Source organism: Muntiacus reevesi, chromosome 20, assembly GCF_963930625.1.
Source record: "Muntiacus reevesi chromosome 20, mMunRee1.1, whole genome shotgun sequence".
NCBI classification, from domain to species: Eukaryota; Metazoa; Chordata; class Mammalia; order Artiodactyla; family Cervidae; genus Muntiacus; species Muntiacus reevesi.
This window is the reverse complement of record NC_089268.1, coordinates 36,884,366-36,899,598: the sequence shown is the minus strand read 5'-3', so window position 1 is coordinate 36,899,598 and position 15,233 is coordinate 36,884,366. Positions and strand designations below refer to the sequence as shown.

The window sequence follows — 15,233 nt, the reverse complement described above, 5'->3', positions numbered from 1 at the left end:
AGATAATAATTTTAGTTATAATTGTTTGAGGCACCTCCATACTGTTTTCCATAGCTGCTGCACCATTTTACATTTCCACCAATTACACACAAAGGTTCCATTTTCTCCACATCTTCACCAATACATTTTTTTTTAATTTTGGTTTTTAATAGTGGCCATCCTGATATGTGTGAGGTGATCTGTCATAGTGGTTTTGATTTGCAGTGAAGTTTCTTAAAACACCCTGAAAGAATATCTTAAAAGCAAACAGCTGGACTGAGAGAACAGTGGTGTTTAGGATGAAGAGAGGCTTGGAAAACTGTGGGGTTCCCAGATTGGCTGTTTTAGTTTCATCTGGCGATTTCTTACAGTGAGTGTGCTTGCTCTTTGGCTCTGCTGAGTCTCCACCATAGGACTGAGGGTTGTTTGGCCTTAGTGGTGTGGCCTGGCCGACAGTCTGTCGCCCTCTCATCCTTTCAAAGTCCTCAGTGATGACTAAGCATTTTCTCCCAGCAAGTGACTCAGAATGCAGTGTAGCTCTAGATACAAAAGTTATTTCAAAAAACAACTGTGCCTCGCTCCTTTTTTAACTATTTCTATTGACTGTTTCTATGTTAATTTAAAAATACTCTTACTGATCACCCATCAACGTTCTTTCATTCAGTCAACAGCATTGAAAGTATACCCAGAGCCATGCTGTCCAATAAATACAGGATGCAAATGTATTAATACAAAAATTAATTTATAATGTGATTTTAAACTTTCTAGTAGCTGTGCTATAAAAAGGAAAATGAGTGAAATTCATTTTAACAATACAGTTTATTTAACTTGATATATCTAAACTATTATTGTTTCAGCATGCAATGATTATGAAAAAAATTGAGATCTACTCTATTATTTTCTTGCTAAGTCTTTATAATCTGTTGTAAACTTTAAATTTGCAGCACTTCTTAATTTGGAGTGGTCACATTTTAAGTGCTTAAGAGTCATAAGTGTCCAGTGGCCACCTTATTAATGCAGACTTAGCATATTTAGCTAAGAACCTGAAGTCCAGAAAAGGCCAGCCCTCAGCTTTGCCTAGTGGGCAGGACACATCAATAATGCAGGAATGATGGTGGTGCAGTGTGCTTAGAGTGTCACAGAAGAGGGGCTTCCAGCTTGGGGTGTCCTCCCACCGTTACCCCTCGTTCCTTTGAACTAGTCTTCGGGGAGAGGGCCCGGAGCTGGAGTTGGGCACGGGTCCCTGTCCATCAGATGTTAACTTTTTACCTCATGCGCTAAGACAGCCGCTGGCAAGTTTACATCTAATTACAGACTCTGCTCTGGCCTTGGGTCTGTGAGTTGAGGTTTCAGCACCACAGCCTCTTTGCTCTGCGGGGGCCTGCCTTGCATTCCCGCAGGTCCAATTGCTCACTTATCCTCTGGGGAGACTGGCCTCCCCGGCCAAGAGCATCCCCTCACACCTTTGGGCTGCAAGCACCCAGGAGAAGGTTAAAAAGTGTGGTGCTGGGAGAAGGAATGGAAGAAAACATGCTGATGGCTTTTCTTTGTCCAGACACCCCTCTGCTCGCCTCTAAGAAGAGACTGCAAGAGTACCTGGTTGCTAATGGATGGGTCGCTGTCATCTGATGGGCTTCCCTGCCACCACCCCGACCACCCTCCACGCCGGGCTTCTCGGGGACTCACGGAGGTGCCTGGTGTGGCTGGCGGGGCTCCAGCGGTCAGGCAGGCCCGCCCGCCTCCCCAGGCGCCCGGCACGGGGAAGGGTGGCGGAGACGTGTGTTCAGACAGGAAGTGCATGAGAAGAGGGGGAGCTGTTTCCATCAGCCTCCCGCCTCCTCCTGGCAGTCTCTCTGGTGTTGCCCGAGGCCAAAAAGGGGTGGGAATTTGGCAAAGTGAAAGTGCATCATTGTAATTCCCTACCCTTCCGTTGCATCTCCCTCCTAAGGAAGCCAGGCTGGACATTCTCCCTCCTCCCCTGCCACCCCCTATCCAGGTCACCTAACACTCAGGGACGTGAAATTCCTTTCCTACTGCTGATGTGGAAGAGGCTTGGAAATATGTTCCTTTCCAGGAGATGAGTGATACGGCAGAAGGGCAGGGTCAGATGAGGCCAAGGGCTGGGAGCCAGAGTCTTACCAGACTTTCAGGCCGTGTTGTAACTGCAAGGCACGCTGCGCTGGTGGATGGGGGAGGCCACGGGGCTCCACGCTGTCCCGACTCCTCCCTGGTCGGTGGAGTCGCGGAGAGTAGACAGGACTTTGGGGGGAATCAGCGATGCGTCTGACCCTTCCAAAGGCTGCTCTGGTGTAGGCTGACGTGTTCAAGGATGGAACCGTTAAATGCCAGACCAGTCTATACCAACTGATCTCTCCCTCGTATTTTAAAAGAGATTTCTTTGGGAATTCTATAAACTTTCCACCCTGAGGAATCAGACCCATGGTTAAGGTTGGTGACCCTCTAAATAATTACCTAAATTAAAGAAGATGCCAAAGTATTTCTTCTCTCAGGGAAAATAATCAAATGGATGAGAACAGGACAACTGCTCTTCTCATTAGTCTCTACTCACAAGTCTCCTACAGGTCAGTGTTGAGCAGATAGCGTTTTTATTGACGAGAAGGATAAGAAGTGTTAAGGAGTTAACTCGAGGAAGTAGAAACTGATGAAGAAAATGGAAAAGGCACCCTATTTGAATGTCACACATGCATATTTATTTTGTACTGGAACAAAGAAAAAAAAGAGAGTCATTGTTACTACTGTGGTCTATGACCGTATGCTTCTTGGTACTGAAAATATTTTGTATTTTTCTCAGTTTTGCTTGATGGGTTGAGTGGTAGTTTGAGTACCGTAAGCCTGTCAGGAGACTAGCCCAGAGGCCCGTGGTGCTCATGCCACAGGCTGGGGTCAGGCGCTGATAGCTGTGGCCAGTGCAACAAGGTCTAAGGCTCTGGGTTCGAATCCTGCCTCCACTCCAAGTTTGTCCTGTGTGAGTCACCCTCTCTTGCCCTCATTTATTTTCCGTAAAATCAGAATTGTAAATTTATTTTTATGACACTTATTATTCAGGTGAAGATAATCCAGGTAAAGTACTTACTAGTCCATACTACCTGACAAATATTCAATTATGAGGAAATATTAATTGCTAATGTGGAGTAGAGTGGGTAATAAACTTTTTTTTTTTGCCTTTTGTTTTTGCACCAGCCGCAAAGCAATAAATTGTCTACAGTTGCTTAGTCTCCTTGAAAATTCTTTAACTGTGTATACTTTTCTTTGCAGCATTGCTGTATGTGTGTGTTTGGAAAGCCAGTAATTACCTCTTGCAGATAGAGCTGCCCAAACAGTCTTTCCCATGGCAACTGAAAAAATAAAAGCAAAAAAAAAAAAAAATTAGAGGTTACATAAGTGCCCTTACTGGACTAGGAGGAGCATGGAGATCGGATCATGAAAGTTCTGTGTGGCTTTGGGTTTTCTTTTGGTTGAAGGTGTTGGGAAGATGTAAACGTCTGACTGAGTAACTGAACAGGATGCTGTTGCTTGCTTTGAAGTGAGTAGCTTGGTCAAAAGTGCAAGTGGGAGGGGAAGTTGAGGTTTGATGATGAAGGATCACTATTAATGTTTCCATGGTTTTAGCAGTTAAAAGCTGGGAGTTTAGGAAAAGTTGTTGGTTGTGGGGAAGGCAGCCCACAGACATTCGGACATGGTTGAAGGTCAGTCCTTTAGTCTTCATTTTAATCTGAAAGTAAAGAGCTGAGACTTCTGAATAATATCACAAAAGGACGACTTTCTAACTCTTAACAGTGAATGCTAATTATCACATGTTCACGGTGCCACAAACTTTAGAAAGCTACACCATTCTCAGATCCTAATTATCAGAAGAGTATTTTTGGGTGGGGAGGAGAAAGAATATTACTATTTTGGATTCCTAGCTCTTCTTTCACAAAAGTTTATATTAATTTCCTCAAAGTCTAGGTGGAACTGAACTAATTTGCTTTCAATAAGCGGGTGATGTCTTTTCCCAGCATTTAAGAAGTGATCTTATATACATTCTCTCTCTGTATCTGTTGTATAAAGGTTAACATAGATGACTTCATTTACTTGATTGGAAGACAGGATTGACTTTTCCACTGGATAATTTACCCTCTTCATTTTAGAGCAGAGATAGATAAAACTATTAGCCTCCACCTCCTTCTACACCACCCAAATGTATGATATTCTCATTAAATCTAATAAATTAGATTAGTTTTCCCTGCAGAGACTCAAGAGATAATAATAAAGCTAGCTTTACATTATCAATAATAATATAATGACAGAAAGAACATGGAGAACCGAAATCTATGAATTCTCTGAAAATCCAGCCTTCAAAACCCTCTCTGCTGTTCAGCTTTTTAAATGTAAGCAAAGGAGGAAAGGGGGCTTCTCAGGTGGTGTAGCAGTAAAGATCCTGCCTGCCAATGCAGGAGACATAAGAGTTTGATCCCTGGGTTGGGAAGATCTCCTGGAGGAGGGCATGGCAGTCCACTCCAGTATTCTTGCCTGGAGAATCCCATGGACAGAGGAGCCTGGTGGGCTTCTGTCCATGGGATTACAAAGAGTCGAACGCAGCTGCAATGACTTAGTATGCACACGTGCAAAGGATGGAAGTGGGAGAGAAAAGTTACTTCAGTGAGTGCCCGTGGTTTAGTGTGCCTGGAGTCTAGAACTCTGGATTAGAAACCGGCCTTTGCCAGTTACCTAGGAAACGCTGGGAAATCTACAACTTCTCTGAGTTTTCCCTTCCTCATTTGTCAAGTGGAGTTATTTGCAATGCTTGCTTTTTGTCATGATTCTGTTAGAAGAGATATGGTATTTGTGATGGTTTGTAATCTGTTGGACACTCTTTATCCCTCTTTGCTTTGCTTGGTAGAGGTAAGGAGAAGGCTCACAAAACCAGTAGCCTGAGTTAATTGTTTTCTATCGTGCACTCTAAATTATCAAGAGGGAACTGTAAACCAACAGTCAGCTATGATTGCCTCAGGCCTAATACCTGCTATTGGTAAGGCAAAGATCAGTAAAAAGCAAGGTCCACATCCTCCTTGCTCCCTCTTCCCCACCTGCGGTGGTTAGTAGGGATATTTACCTAGTTCCGCTGACTAGGGAGGCTACAATAGTTTCTCTTTATCCTTTGTAGGAATCCTGTGTTACCAGTGTTGGTCTTCATGAGTTGTGGTAGCTGGGAGTTTCTTTCTTCCCATTATTGGCCTCTTTGACATTGAGAGCCTAGGGAGCAAAATTTGGAACTCTGGGGAAATAAATGGAACAATGGCTGTTTCCTTTAGCCTGAAAACTCAGCAGTGTGCTGTATCTCTGCTCCAAGTTTCTGGTAGACCAGAACTTTACCTGGATCTGGGTATAGAAAACTTACCTGTACCTCCTGTCATTCTTGACTTAACTCTAACCCATCATTCTTGACTTATTCTAATTTAGCGGGAGTTAAGTCTTGCTTTGTGTGCTGTCTCATCATTGAAGAGTGGGATGAATGTCTTGTTTTGCAACTGCTTTCGTTTCAAATCAGTACTGTAGAGAAGAGTCATCTGTGTCGTGTTGTGTGTCCTGGATGTGGTACATGTGAATTCTCCTGCAGACTCACACTCCCTTACAACAGCCGACGCCCTCCACTCTGTAAAGGCATGTCCCTGGTCTAGCTCTGAGAACACACTGCAAATACCAAGACCCCTGGTGAATTCTGATGCCATTTGTTATTGGTAACATCCAGCCATGAGACAGGAGTGCATTGGTGGTCTGATTAAAGATGGTAGACATAGTATAAAAGTTCATTCCAGTGACATTATAAAACAGAAATAGTCAGGAATCAAGATTGGAGAGCTAGTCTTGGTTTTCCCACTAACTAGAACTGTGAAGGTGATACAGTAAGTTCAACTTGACTTTTATGAACCTTATATCCAAGTATGAAATTATTTCATGTTTGAGTTTATGAAATAAGATTTTAGTCTGACTTATCATTAAGACTTTTCTCAGCATTATGGTTGTTTTTAAGTCTTAGTACTTCCAGTTATAGTTTAGTTGTTTTCTTAAGGATAACAATATTTGTATTTTCTGTTACCTAAATAATACTGTGTTATCAAGGTCAGTCATTTCTATTAACATGTTCAACACTCAAAACACCTTAGAAATAAAATTTCATTTTCTACAGCTCTGACTAATCTGTCCCACCTGGTGGGGGAGAGTGGTCAAGGGTAGTTATCTCATAAAAGCAACCAAAGAGACTGAGGTAGGGGCTTCCCTGGTGGTTCAGTGGTAGAGTCCTCTTGCCAGTGCAGGAGACATGGGTTCAGTCCCTGTTCCAGGAAAATCCCACGTGCTGCAGAGCAACCAAGTATGTGCACCACAGCTACTGAGGCTGTGCTCTGGAGTCTGGGAGCTGCAACTACTGAGCCCATGCACTCCAAGTACTGAAGCCTGAGTGGCCTAGATCCTGTGCCCTATAACAAGAAAAGCCACTACAATGAGAAGCTCATGCACTGCAATAAATAATAGTCCCACTCACCACAACTAGAGAGAAGTCTGCACAGCAACCAAGGCCCAGCTAAGTTAAATAAATAAATAAATAATTTTTAAAAAGTGAGGTGAAGATCACTTGGTGTCATGCCTTTTGTTGGGTCTTTGGAAGAGAGACTCTTTGTAACTTAAAAAATGCTAAGCCGAGTTCAAGACTAGGTGTGTTTTGCTTTTGGAATCATTCCTTAAAAGTGAGATTGTTTGATCATTCTGAAGACAGGAGAATTTTAATTTGACTTCCTAAAGACTGAATCTCAACCTTAGCCAGTGTTCAGATGCTTGTCTTTAATGTAAACCTTTGATAGTTTATGAATTCCTTTCAGGAGAAATGTAGAAAAAATATGCAGATGCTTAGAAAAGCCAGCAAGACTGTAGTTGGAAGGTAGATGTGTTCATGTAGAAAGTTTTATATGAAAACCTGTCCTCAGAAAGATGTAGGAACAGTGAACCAGCTTGTCCTTGTTCTTGTTTTAAAATAAACATATTGTAGACTTGTAGTTGGCTTCTGATGAGCTGTTCATGGAGCCATTTAAGGCATAAGTTCTGCATTGGTATTGAACCAATGAAATAAAAGCTGTTCATAACCTTGTGTACCTTTCCAACATAAACACTATGTCTTAAGTAAATCAGTTTTATATTAGTTTAAATATAACATCACATAGGAGCTTTTTCTTTGACTTTTTTGTCTGATCTGAATTTCTAGCTAGGCATTCATATCTTCTGATAGTGCTGTTCTAGATTATCATTTTACATTCCAAATTTGTGTAAGCCAAAATTATTTATTTTACCCTTGTCATGGGATAACACTTATTGCTCATAACCAGGGCTCAGTATTCTTTGAAAGCTGCTTCAATTTTCTGCCTGTGTTTTCGAGTATTCCCTTTAAATGAATGCTCATATTAAAGAAGCAGGAGCTATTTCTTACTCATCTTACTCTCACTTGTCATTGTTGTCTTATGCCTTAAATTGTTTCTGTAGAGGATGGCAACCCACTCCAGTATTCTTGCCTGAAAAATTCCATGGACAGAGGAGCCTGGTGGGCTACAGCACATGGGGTTGCAGAGAGTTGGACATGACTAAGCATACACAAAAGAGGATCTTACGGACTTTAGTTGTCCATGAATATACTTTGTTGCCTGAATCTAAGAGGATAAACAATGCTGTAGTTTTTCCAGGAAGATTAGAATTAGAAGTATCAATATGACTGTATTTCACTGTACAGAAATGTCTGCTTTGGAGGGAGAGTCTGAATGGAGGAGATAATCATAATAAATAGGATGCACTCTAGAAACTTTGGAAGGTTGGAAAAAGTGATTTGTTTCCCAACCTTTCATTAAACCATGTCATCAAAGAGATAAACATCTAACCAGAAAACATTGTTAGAGGGAGAACAGTTCAGTTTTTTTTTGTTGTTGTTGTTTTAATCTGTCTGTAACAGTTTCAATGTCTCCTTATACGGATTGAATAAAATAAAAACATTGAATGGACACCATTACTTGACTCCAATCTGTGTTTCCATTCCTGGCCTTCACATATCTCCATTGTGAAGGTGTATTCTCAGAGGAGGCATAATTTAATGGGGAAGATGGTGGATTTGGAAAACTTTGGACTCAACTCCTGATGCTGCAGTTATTAGCTGTGTGAACTTCATCAAATCACATCACTGTTATGAATTTTAGTCTTCTAAAAACTAAGAAAAAATTATATATAGACTTTTCCCTTCATCTGTGACATCATTTAAGAAAATATGATATAGGATTAGATACTTATATTTATTTTTTGAGCTACTTTCATTGTGGTGATTTGTGTTTGCAGTAGACACACATGGATGCTTGAAATTTGAGAAATATACCCATCTTGTCATTTATTGAGGTGGCAAATTCATTTTGTTTAATGATAAATTTCCTTTTATCTTATATCAGAACACTTTGGCCCCAAAGATGTTTTAAATAACATCTGGGGGCACAAATAAGCTATGTAAGAGTTAATAAAAGCCTATACACAAATCTTTCTGAAGTTTATGTCCAATCTTTAGTATTTTATATGCTGCTCAGTTATGAAAAGGAGAGAGAACATAAAAGCTGATTTTTATTAGATTAATTATATGCTCAGTGTCTTTTTTTGGTCTTATCTAATCCCGCAGAAATAATCTAGAAGGATGTGCAATTCATTCTTCTCAGATACTGCTCACCATCTGTTTTCAAAGTGAGAAATGAGCATCACTTTGTACCTTATTTCCCTTTGTCTGCTAAGTCCAAACTCGGAGAAAGAGGTCACTGTTTATTCTGTTTATAACTGACTTGATATTAACAATTCATGTTCCATACTCTGCTTTTTTAATATAGTTTTATGGTAACTATTCATCCCCTCCACCTTTTTTTGGCTCCCTCACGTACTTATTGCAACAGATACCCTTGGCTCAACGAAATAGGGAACTCATTCATCAGGAATGTTTGATTGGGTTTTTTTTTTTCAGAAACAAAACTGTTTTACTTTTTGTTTTTAGTGTTTTCTTTTTCTTCTGTCAGACATGATCCAGTGTGGAAGGGAGAGAGAGAAAAACAAGAGAATCTTGGAAAACTGACATGAATTGCAGCAAGTTCTTGGATTTAGATAGAAAATGGGAGGAATGAAAGTATAACGAGTGCATAGCTCATCGGTACATTGGAGATGCTCTTGTATATGTAATTGAGGTTTTATCAAGAGCATTAGCTATGGTGAAGATAATGGTGACAATAACTAATCTCACTGGATAATAAATAAGCAGGCTCAGAGAGGCAAGAAACCTGGCTTAGAACACATTGTTAGTAAGCATTGTAGGATTTTCCCTGTATACTCTGGTATGTAGCTCAAAACAGTGTTTTTTGTCTAATCGTATGTCTAGTCATACTGTTGTCTATGCCTTATGCTTAAAATGGCAGTGACTTTATAGCAGAGACTTGCTGAGGTGCATGTTCTTCTCTTCTGGAATGTTCTACGACAGTCGTCCTGTAAGGACAAGAACGTTTGAAGATGATTATTCAGCAGTAGCCCTATTATGGAATACTTACTCTATGTCATGTATGTATCTATTTGTTTTACCTGTATTAACTTTTCTGCCCTGCAGAATGCTCCTGGGGGGAGGGGGGCAGCCACCATTATTTTTTTTCCATTTAGAGGTGAAGGTCAAGGCATAGTAGGATTTCTAACTTGCCAAGGTCCCAAAGCTAGTGTATGTTCAAATGCAAGCTGTCTGGCTCCATAGTCACCTTGCGGTGTGACCTTTTAGCCTGATGAATTAGCAGCTGTGACTCTTTGAGAGCCATGACTTGGCCTCAATGGACATAGGAAATAGTTTCACGTGTGTATGTTTCCAAGACTATCATATTTTTCATCAGTTATAAGTAATGCACACTTTTTAGGATAGTCATTGTAAAATGTAACCCCAAGCCATAGTTAGAGGGTGGGGGAAGATTAAGTCATTTGGAATGGTTTCGAAAAGCTCTCTGGGCAACTGGCCAGAGTTTTTGCTGGGCCTTGGGATCTTGAATGTTTGTAAAGAGTGGGGAGATTTTGTGTCTTTGCACATAAGTGTCCCTGCGTCATTTTGGTCTTTAGCCTGAACCACTCAATGATGGAAAAAGAAATCTTGGGAAAGATGAAAGGGTAGAACTAAAGGGAAGCCCTACATAGATTTCAAAAGACTATAGAGTTTCACAGTTATAATTTATAATGTCCACTATCCTTGTGATATTTTATATGAGGTTATTTATCTTTTCTCTTTGAGAACATATTTTCCCTTATATTTAAAAATATTTAGAACTCTTTTAAAATGTTTGGAGGGCAGAAATAGGTGAAGTAGGTTCTTTATTTTCTAGCCATTTTTGTCTTTGGAAAAATTAGCATGTTTCTCTGTTCACTGGTGTAGTTTATTCAGCAGTTGTTTATTGAACACTTACTATATTGTAGACCCTTTACAAAACTCTGGAGATACAAGATAAAGTGCTGAATTTGTCCTCAAGGCATTTGGATTCTGGTGGGAGAAAATGTCAACTAGTCAGCCTGCAGATAAGAAGTGCTATGTGAAAAAAAAAAAAGAAGTGCTATGTAAGCAGAGTGGAAAGCTCGGTCAGGGCACAAAGGAAGGAGGACATTAGTTCCTCTGATGGTGATCAGCAGACATTTGAGCCAAAGCTATGAACAGTTTTAGGGCTGGGTAGGCCAAGGTGGGCAGGGAGGGTGTTAGAGACTGGAGTGCTCAAAAGCCTGGGACAGTGAAGGACAGGAACCACCACCATCATCTCACAGCTAGTTGACCATTGTAAGCAGCTCTGGTTCCTTGTGAAGGAAATGCCACGTGGACTCAGGTCCGTGGATTCATGGACCTCTCCAGCCAGTCTTCCTTCAGTACTGGTAAAGTGGCGCTGCTTCCCTTGTTCCTTCCTTCCTTCTTGTTTTCTTTCCTTCTTAACTTCCTTTTTCTGTTTAGTTGATGAATTTGGATTAGATGTAAGCATTTTTCACATCAGGCTTAATCTTACTGAGGGAAAAGGGAAGGAGAAAAAAAAAAAACAAGCAGCCTCCTATCACTCAATAGGATATAAGGTTTTCTGCTATTTGTTTCTATGTCTTTCTTCATATGTTTCTCAGGAAATTCAATTTTTCTGCTATTCCATTAGCATCCCTCTTTGATCAGGAGTGCCTGTATCACTGCTTTTCTCAGCTTTTTTTGTGAGTCATCGTGGATGAGCATGGCATGGTCATGGGGAGACTTCCTTGGTTGAGTACCTAAAATTTGCTTCTTTGGGTTTTTGTACTGGGACTGCAAAATGCTCATGTTTAAATAACTTAAAATTCCTGGGAAACTCATAAAACGGCCTGACATGATGTTAAATAGTTTGTGCCTATAAGATACCTTGCAGATGGCTAAGATAAGTATGAAGGATGCTTTATATGTTTTGACTTACTGTCTCTTCAATTATATTATATAAAATTCAGCAGACTTCTCCATGATCACTAGGGGAATGAATGATTTTCCTGTCATAAATCACAAATACCACAAACTAGAGGAGGATTCTAATTGACAGGTACTCATCAATAGTTTATTTATATTCTCTAGGAGGACTCCCAAAAATGTAGCATCCACCATATTTATTCAGAAAAATATATTCTTAAATAAAATTGCCCTGACAGTGGCTGCTCTACTCAAGCAACTTAAAAAAAATCCCAACTACTACTTTACTTAGCACACTATCTGGATGTCCCAACCATGATTGTGTAAGATGAAGATAAATTGTGCATGCACACACACACGTGCAGATTTGATTCTTCTGTTCACAGTGTTCTGATTCAGGGCAACTTGAAGATGATTTGGAGGTGTTATGATTAACTTTGCGTTTATCCCAGAAAATTTCACTGGAGGAGAAAATACATTCTTGGCATGCAGTAAAACCCCACATTTGGTTATATAATTCATTTGTGATTTAAATTTTCATAATTTATTCAGTAAGTCCAATGAATGTAATGTTGGATAGATAATAAGCTAATTTAGTTTTATGAGTAAAAAAAGTATATGACTGATCTATCATTTTACAAAATGAACTGCTGAATCATGGATTTGGATGTGATTTAGGGGAGCCTTCCCACACCCCTCCTCCTGGTCTTCTAGCTCCATCCACACATCCTTCCTGCTCAGCCCTAATCTTCTTTGATCAAAGGGAAGCACTTTAAAGAAGGAAATCTTCAGTTTTAATATAATTACCTTTAGGATGAGAATTCCGTTTAAAGTAGTACCATTGGCTGATTCAATAATGTCTAGAATTCTGCCCAGACTTGAAAGTACTTTATGTCCGTTGCTGAATATTGCTGCTGTCTTCATGTTTTGCTTCTGGGATTGAACTGTGTAGGTTTTCAGTCTTTAAATACATTCTGGTGGGTATCAGTGCATTTGCAAATAAAGATTTCCATGCTTGACCTGGTCACGGTAGAAATGATCTGGTTCTGCTGCCCCTAAGTTTTCTCCATTTTGAGAGCAGAGACAAATAACCCACTATTATCTCATCACCTTGATACTGTCAGTGATGGTTTACGAAAGCTGCTTTGGGGTTAGACCCTGGGAGTGGCTAGGATGGTAACAAAACCAGATTCAAGTTACAGACGAGCAGCTTCATAAATTATCGAATTCATATGCTGTATTCTATTCTCACAAGAGGGAACATTTTGCCAAAAAGTCTGTTCAAATAAAATGTCCTTTGGAATATTTTCTCCTCCTCTGAGGACACGTGCGTTTCCCCAGCCCATTTTTCCCTGCCCCTAGTACCTCATGTATGGTGAGCGTTCGGTAGGCAGTGAATGAATTCCTTTGTCCCTGCGTCTGAATGGTCGAGTGGAAGTCTTCACCCAAACAATAGCTTGTGGATGGTCTGCGCTGGGGAGGCCCGGGCGCCACTTCAAAAGCGATTTCCCCATCCTGGCAGGGCAGGACATGTTCTCCTCGGTCTGGGAAGTCATAGCTCTATCCCTGTTCAACACTATACCTCCCTTCTGCTTGCTTCCTTCCCAGGAGCTGTGGCATCCGAGTGCGGCTGCCAAGAGGAATCCAGGAAAGCCAAAGAGCCCAAGCATGTCAGCCACACACATACACAACTCAAAGCCCAAGGAAGCGAGTGAGAATCACCGGGAAGGAGACGGCCAACCAGGTGAACAACCACATCAGTCTGAGGGCTAAAGCAACAGGAAAGGGTTTTTGGCAGTTCTGTTCGTTTGGCAACATGAGGATTTGACCTGAGCTTACACCAAATTACCTCACGGCAAATTATTTTCTGCCGAGTGCTACAGATGTTAGGGTGACTCCACTGAGCTCTTGGGCTGAGGACAGATGAATACATCCAAGACGACGACTTTGTTTCCAGGTGTGACGGGGGGATTGCTTCTCCTCGTGCAGGAAGAGGTTAAATCCCAACTTTCTTTCCGCCTTTAGGGGAGGTTCTTTTGTTCAAAGCCAATAGGGGAGCTTTTGGCTTGGGTCTTGAGTTTGGTTTTGAGCCTTCTGGTTTGGCTCAGTATGGGTGTGGGTGTGTTTGTGCTTGTGGGTGGGGTGTGTGTATGTGTATTTGTGTATTTCCACATAGATGGCTTAAGAATGTTTTTCCTTTTTATAAATATAAATCTCGCTCTCTTTTCTTTCTTTTCTTTTTTTTTTTTTTTTTGCTATTTGGGTCCGTATGTTTTGAAGCTACCTCCTAGGTGAATTGAATTAGACTATGCTATTTTTATTTACTTTTTAATGTTTTTAGTAATGAAATCACTGGTTGGAGCCCTATGCAGTTTGGTGCTATAATAGGATTTGCCAGGGTTCCATTGTACTCTAAATTAGTTTTAAATTTCTGCCCCTTGCCTTCCTTTTCATTTATGTTAAATGTTAACTATTACGTGAAGAGAAGGGATTTTAATGATAGTAAGAAGGTATTTAGAGTCTACTGCTCGTAAAAAAAAAAGAAAAAAGAAAAAAAAAGAATACAGACTATCAACAGGGGAGTTGGATCCCTGAAACAACTCTCAGGCAGAGATGTTAATGCCCACACAGTTGACATTTGGGGCTAGATAATTCTGTATTGTAGGGTTTTTTCCTGTGCATTATAGAAATTAGTGACAGCCCAGGCCTCAACCCACCAATTCCCAGTAGCACTCAACTCCCCCGTTGTGCAGCTGGAAAAGTACCATGGAGGATAAAATTGCTCCCAGTTGGGAACCATTGCTTTACGGATAAATTCTTACTGAGGAAAAGAAGGTAGAGAAAATAGTGAAGATGGAGACTATGGAGCTATTGATTTTTGCTTTTTAAATATGTTAGCTGGGTAGTTCCAAAGAAAGTATTGGTTTGACCAAAATTTTGTTCGGGTTTTCTGTTAACAACTTTTTGGTCAACCCAATACATCTTTTGCAGATGAGGCCTGCCAGTAAAATTCTTGCTTCACCTTCAGTTCCGTTCAGTTCAGTTGCTCAGTCATGTCTGACTCTGCGAGCCCATGGACTGCAGCATGCCAGGCTTCCCTGTCCATCACCAACTCCTGGTTGTCCATCACCACCAGTTACCTATCCTTTGTTGACTGGCATTTGGTTTAGATTAATGTAACAGTTGTAACTCACTTAGAACAGGATTCATTTTGATGCTCTCATGATCAACTGAAGAACTTCTGGGTATTCATATCCTGCAGTACTTTCTTTAAAGGGGACAGCCTGATCTCTGGGTGCTTTTATAGCACTGACTTATTGGTTGGTGAACGAGATTCAAATGAGGGCTTCCCTGATGGCTAAGATGTTAAAGAATCTGCCTGCAATGCAGGAGACTTGGGTTTGATCCCTGGGTCAGGAAGATCCGTTGGAGGAGACAATGACAACCCCCTCCAGTATTCTTCCCTGAGAATTCCATGGACAGAGGAGCCTGGCGGGCCCTAGTCCATGGGGTCGCAAGGAGTCTGACATTGCTGAGTGACTAACACACACATTAGAACAAGGATTGATTGTGATGCTCTCAGGATCAACTGAAGAACTTTTGGGTATTTGTATCCTGCAGTACTTTCTTTGAGGGGGACAGTCTGATCTCTGGGTATTTTTGTAGAACTGGCTTATTATTTGGTGAACAAGATTCAAATGAGGCTCGTGTGAAACTAATTGAATGGGTGAATTGAATGAAGAAAGACACCCACAATACACTTTAA

At 40.8% G+C, this 15,233-nt stretch overlaps 1 protein-coding gene across 1 annotated transcript in view; it reads left to right on the top strand.

The window, feature by feature from the left end:
* LOC136151242 (uncharacterized) overlaps window positions 1-15,233 on the top strand; it is a 389,476-nt gene that overhangs the window by 299,232 nt on the left and 75,011 nt on the right. Inside the window, exon 4 of the mRNA XM_065912186.1 lies at window positions 13,076-13,211. Coding sequence (XP_065768258.1) covers window positions 13,076-13,211 — 136 coding nt within the window. The remainder of the gene's footprint in view (window positions 1-13,075; window positions 13,212-15,233) is intronic.